General features: G+C 42.9%; 1 protein-coding gene across 1 annotated transcript; it reads right to left on the reverse strand.

The window, feature by feature from the left end:
* On the reverse strand, positions 1-4,068 carry LOC109893145 (ferritin, middle subunit-like). Its single transcript, XM_020486214.2, has 4 exons — positions 3,727-4,068; positions 3,288-3,434; positions 624-749; positions 1-371 (listed from the first exon to the last, which is right to left on the reverse strand). Exons 1-4 carry the CDS (start codon positions 3,832-3,834, stop codon positions 216-218), a joined length of 537 nt encoding a protein of 178 aa, XP_020341803.1. The 5' UTR covers positions 3,835-4,068; the 3' UTR covers positions 1-215.
* Between the last annotated feature and the right edge of the window lie 2,052 nt (positions 4,069-6,120).

Below are 6,120 nucleotides of genomic sequence, written 5' to 3' on the forward strand. Positions count from 1 at the left end.
TTAGAAAACAAACTTTAGTGATCTTTTTTTATTGTTTTACAAGATGCCTTGCCTCAAATACAGTAGTGTTGTCAACAAAAACATACCAATGTCACAGCTGTGTTACACTGCACCAGTTTAACACTCTTCCCTCCCTATAAATATAAAGCCAGTAGGATTTATCAGAGAAGCCAGGATTCCTGGTCTGAGGCTGGAGGCCCTAGCCTGGAAGTGGTTTAGCTCTGGCCTCCCAGGGTGTGCTTGTCAAACAGGTACTCTGCCATCTTGTTGTTGACAGCATCCATCTTGGTGAGGTTAGTGACGTGGTCTCCCAGCTTCTTAATGGCCTCCACCTGCTCTTTCAGGTAATGGGTCTCCAGGAAGTCACACAGCTAAAGAGGGAAAACAGGTCAGACAAGAGAATGACTACATACTACTGTAAATACAGTAACACACAGGAGCCTGGTGGTAATGGCATAAGTGTAGATAATGAGGTGTTTGCAGCTGTCTAACTCCTGCATGAGCTGCATTGTGTGCGTGTGAAGAGGCAGGTCACACAATCCTGTGTAATTAGGTAGCAGAGCGACAACAACCCGATCATCTCCTGAGACTGTACCTGTATTCTATGTGATGATATTACTTACATGGGGGTCAACCTTGTCAGAGGCAATCTTGTGCAGGTCCAGCAGGGACTGGTTCACATTCTTCTCCAGCTGCAGAGCACACTGCATGGCCTCCAGCCCATTGCCCCACTCATCACGATCTGGCTTCTACACAGGACAGTGAACACAGAAGGGTTATGGACTGCTAGCAGATGTTTCAATACATAATTCAATGTCAACAGTTAAATCAAAATCTGACAAACTGGAACCAATGTAAAACGATCAAGCTGAAGTCATTTTAACAGTCAATATGAACCACATAAGCTGGAGTTTATGAAGCACATCATGGGTCCGGTGTGGCTCAGTCGATAGAGAATGGCGCTTGCGACACCGAAGGTTCAGAACCCCAGCTCAGAACACACAACTCCTCAATCCTTCTCACGGATGGGCCATTGCAGCAGACAACCACATAGGGTTGACACTCCTATCAGCTTAAATAATTTTTAACAAGTGGCTCCATTGGGCAATGGAGTGGAAAAACATTGCCTGGAACAGAGAGTTCAGTTTACTGCACAGTCCCCAGACCTCAAACCAATAGAGAATCTTTGGGATGAGATGGAACGGGCTGTTCACAGCATGACTATCGCCGCACAATCTGCAGCAGCTGCCTGATGCCATCGTGTCAGCATGGACCAACATCCCTATGGAACATTTGACACCTTGTAGAATGCCCCAAATAATTCAGGCTGTTCTGGAAGCAAACAGGGGTCTGAGTAGATGTGTTGAACCACTTAATTTGCACTCACTAGACCTTATTGCGACACACTACATAAGCCCACACACAAGCATAGTCACTTTAACCCTTACCTACATGTGCGTACTGTCAACTACCTTATACCCCTGCACATTGTCTCAGTACTTCTTGTATTTTTCCTTGTTATTCTTTGCGTTACCATTTCCTTCTGTATTTAGCAAGTATCTCCTTAACTCTGCAATGTTGGGAATAGTCTCGTAAATATGCATGTCACTGTAAATTCGACACCTGTTGTATTCGGTGCAATTGACCAATAAAATTTGCAGTGAGCAGATATTATATTAACATTGAAAGAGTTTGGAGTAGATTTGGTTACACCCCTCGTGCTCTTTCAGTTCAGCGGTTATGACGGAATGGAGGCAGTGTGTTCAGGCTAGAGGTCGACCGATTAATTAGGGCCGATTTCAAGTTTTCATAACAATGGGAAATCTGTAAATAAGTTACACACCTTTATTTAACTAGGCAAGTCAGTTAAGACAACATTCTTATTTTCAATGACGGCCAGGAACGGTGGGTTCAGGGGCAGAACGACAGATTTTCAACTTGTCAGCTCGGGAGAACCAATCTTGCAACCTTACAGTTAACTAGTCCAACGCAATAACGACCTGCCTCTCTCCTTGCACTCCACAAGGAGACTTCCTGTTACGCAAATGCAGTAAGCCAAGGTAAGTTGCTAGCTAGCATTAAACTTCTTATAAAAAAACAATCATAATCATTAGTTAACCACACATGGTTGATGATATTACTAGATATTATCTAGCGTGTCCTGTGTTGCATATAATCTGACTGAGCATACAAGTATCTGACTGAGCGGTGGTAGGCAGAAGCGTAAACATTCATTCAAACAGCACGTTCGTGCGTTTTGCCAGCAGCTCTTCGTTGTGCGTCAAGTATTGCGCTGTTTATGACTTCAAACCTATCAACTCCCGAGATGAGGCTGGTGTGACCGAAGTGAAATGGCTGGCTAGTTAGCACGCACTAATAGCGTTTCAAACTTCACTTGCTCTGAGCCTTGGGGTGGTCATTTCCCCTTGCATGGGTAACGCTGCTTTGATGTGGTCGCTGTTGTCGTTGTGTTGCTGGTTCGAGCCCAGGGAGGAGCGAGAAGAGGGACGGAAGCTACACTGTTACACTGGCAATACTAAAGTGCCTATAAGAACATCCAATAGTCAAAGGTTAATGAAATACAAAATGGTATAGAGGGAAATAGTCCTATAATAATTACAACCTAAAACTTCTTACCTGGGAATATATATATATATATATATAGCTTTCATATGTTCTCATGTTCTGAGCAAGGAACTGAAACGTTAGCTTTCTTACATAGCACATAATGCACTTTCACGTTCTTCTCCAACACTTTGTTTTAGCATTATTTAAACCAAATTGAACATGTTTCATTATCTACTTGAGGCTAAATTGACTTTGATGTATTATATTAAGGCATAATAAGTGTTCATTCAGTATTGTTGTAATTGTCATTAAATATTATTTATTAATCGGCCGATTAACCGTATCGGCTTTTTTGGTCCTCCAATAAATCGGTATTGGCGTTGAAAAATCATAATCGGTCAACCTCTAGTTCAGGCCTAAACAGTCAGGACATTATCTCCTCTGGTCACCTTGCTCTAATACCAGGGAGCCACACAGGGCCTGCCTTACAATGAACTCAGTATTAACATGAATGACTACTCATCCAAAACAACTTCACAGTATTAGAAAAAATGTCCCTAGATTGACTGTAAAGGGTTCTTTAGACTTCTTGCCATAGATTAACCACTTGGTTCCAGGTAGAACCTTTTCAACCAGAGAACCCTCTACGAAGATGTTTACGTTCTTTTTTGTTGCGCAGTATACAAAGTAAATGTGTTTCTCGGCGGTCAGGCGCTCACCTTGATGTCCTGAAGGACAATGCGTCCACCTCTCTTGTTCTGGAAGGAGAGTAGCTTGTCGGCGTGCTCCCGCTCCTCGTTGCTGTTCTCCTTGAAGAAATGCGCGAAGCCACGCAGAGCCACATCGTCACGGGAGAAATAGAAAGCCTGGGTGGACAGACAAGTGTGTTTAGAAACAACTGTCAAACAGGACGCATTCTATTAGTGAGGATCTAAACATGATTGACACAGCAATATGATCCGGAAAATCATTAGCCGACTTTTTAACCTGCCAATTAACCTGTCAAGGAGATACGCTCTGTCCAAGGATATATTTATGAGCTTTATTTGAATGATACGTCTACCTAGGCGTACAGAAAAAACACTTAAGCCCAGGCATAATAATAATAAAGTAAAGCAACAAACTGTTCCTCTTGGTAGCCAATTACAGTCCCCTTACCATTGAAGTGTAAGTATAGGAGGCAAACATCTCCATGTTGATCATCCGGTTGATTGCAACTTCGCAATCGTGGTGATAGTTCTGGCGGACCTGAGACTCCATTTTCATTTTATATCAAAATTAACCGTACAAATACAGAGAATCTCAGATTATTTTACTAAGACAGTTGAAATAAGTGTTACGTTATCAATCCGGAATGTTATATAGCGCGGGCAGAAGTGTTCCGTTCAATCACTGTTGAAGCAAGAAGTTCTTCATGCGTCTTCCCAGAGTTGTGAACTGGAAGGAGCCCTGTTCGCTCTATTTATTGTTCCAAGCGGACCGCGTCAGTGAAATCCACCCTCTTCTTCGATGAGATTTAATGGCAGGTTGTCATCCAGTACATGTTGCATTACCGCCACCTACTAGACTGGAGTATAACTCCCTTATACTTTGCTTTAAAAAAAAAAAAATTAACAACCACAACAACAAAAAATACAACAAATACACTACCATCTAACACTACACTCACAAAAAAATAAAAAATAATACCATACTCCACTATTTGCATCTATTTAGTCGTACTTCAGGCCAACAGCATTGAAAGGATGGAACACCACCACTTAACACACCCTGTAACTCAAAATAAATCAAATCAAATTTTATTAGTCACATGCGCCAAATATAACAGTTGAAATGCTTACCACCTCCGATACTTCGCCCTCATTCACTTCCATTTCTCCTCCTGTCTTCAACTCACTCTGTTTACACGTTCTACCATTCTTCTTTAACAAACCATCTCATTTTATCCCACCATTTTTAACCGACTCAAGCTCACCCTCTTCCTCCCTCTCTCGCTTAGACCTCCTCTGCCTCTCTTTTCCCCTCCATTCTTCTTCCGTATTCCAAGTCAAATCAAATCCAATCAAATTTTATTTGTCACAACCTTACAGTGAAATGCTTACTTACAAGCCCTTAACCAACAAAGCAGTTTTAAGGAAATACATAAAAAAGGAAGAGATAAGAATAACACATAATTAAAGAGGAGCAGTAAATAACAATAGCTGGGCTATATGCAGAGGGCACCGGTACAGAGTCAATGTGCGGGGGCACCAGTGACGAGGTAATTGAGGTAGTATGTGTATGTAGGTAGAGTTATTAAAGTGACTATGCATAGATAATAACAGAGAGTAGCAGCAGCGTAGAAGATGGGGGGGTGGGGGGGGGCAATGTAAATGGTCTGGGTAGCCATTTGATTAGATATTCAGGAGTCTAATGGCTTTGGGGTAGAAGCTGTTTAGAAGCCTTTTGGACCTAGACTTGGCGCTCCGGTACCGCTTGCTGTGTGGTAGCAGAGAGAACAGTCTATGACTAGGGTGTCAGGAGTTTTTTAACAATGTTTGGGGTCTTCCTCTGACACCGCCTGGTATAGACGTCCTGGATGGCAGGAAGCTTGGCCCCGGTGATGTACACGCTCTGTAGTGCCTTGCGGTCGGAGGCCGAGCAGTTGCCATACCAGGCAGCGATGCAACCCGTCAGGATGCTCTCGATGGTGCAGCTGTAAAACCTTTTGAGGATCTGAGGACCCATGCCAAATCTTTTCAGTCTCCTGAGGGGGAATAGGTTTTGTCGTATCCTCTTCACAACTGTCTTGGTGTGCTTGGACCATGTTGGTTTGTTGGTGATGTTGACGCCAAAAAACTGATCCACTACAGCCCCGTCGATGAGAATGGGGGCGTGCTCGGTCCTCCTTTTCCTGTAGTCCACAATCATCTCCTTTGTCTTGATCACATTGAGTGTAACTCCCCTTCTGATAATACTGCACTTCTCCTGACATACATCTTGCTCTTGCCTTGTCAAGGGGCACCATTTAACCAGCTGTCACAATTTCCATTCAATCAGCAAAAACCCCTCGGGCTTCACACAATCCAATTGTGCACCGCCCTATGGGACTCCTGATCACGGCTGGTTGTGAAACAGCCCGGGATCGAACCAGAGTCTGTAGTGATGCCTCTAGCACTGATATGCAGTGCCTCAGACCGCTGTGCCACTCGTGAGCCCAATATAGTCAATCAAACTCAAATACCAATATTTTTCTGTATTACCTTAAACTCTTGGTCTAACTCTAACAGTTCAGAAACTCACCACCAAACCCTTCACGCAGGATTGAGACAGACATTTTGGCTTTTGTAGAAATGGTATTTGATATACACCTTTCGGTTTCAAATGACATAGTGTAGTTGACAAATGGTCTATCAAAGTTGATCACATTAGCCTCCAAATAACTACACAAAATCAGTAGCTACATACATCTAACCATACATAGGTTATTAAGCTAAAACTGTGAAGTGGAAAACGTTTTACAGCCAATGAAAATCAAAGACGACAGTTATAAAGTAACCTTCCTAACAACTT

Source organism: Oncorhynchus kisutch, linkage group LG6 (assembly GCF_002021735.2).
Source record: "Oncorhynchus kisutch isolate 150728-3 linkage group LG6, Okis_V2, whole genome shotgun sequence".
NCBI lineage: Eukaryota > Metazoa > Chordata > Actinopteri > Salmoniformes > Salmonidae > Oncorhynchus > Oncorhynchus kisutch.

Bases quoted from the DNA above. Each gene is read 5' to 3' on its own strand.
- LOC109893145 (XM_020486214.2), bottom strand. From the start codon at position 3,834: ATGAAAATGGAGTCTCAGGTCCGCCAGAACTATCACCACGATTGCGAA. The intron at 3,435-3,726 runs GTAAGGGGACTG...CTGTCCACCCAG, and splicing joins CCTATACTTACACTTCAATG to GCTTTCTATTTCTCCCGTGA. The intron at 750-3,287 runs GTGAGCGCCTGA...TGTCCTGTGTAG, and splicing joins TTGTCCTTCAGGACATCAAG to AAGCCAGATCGTGATGAGTG.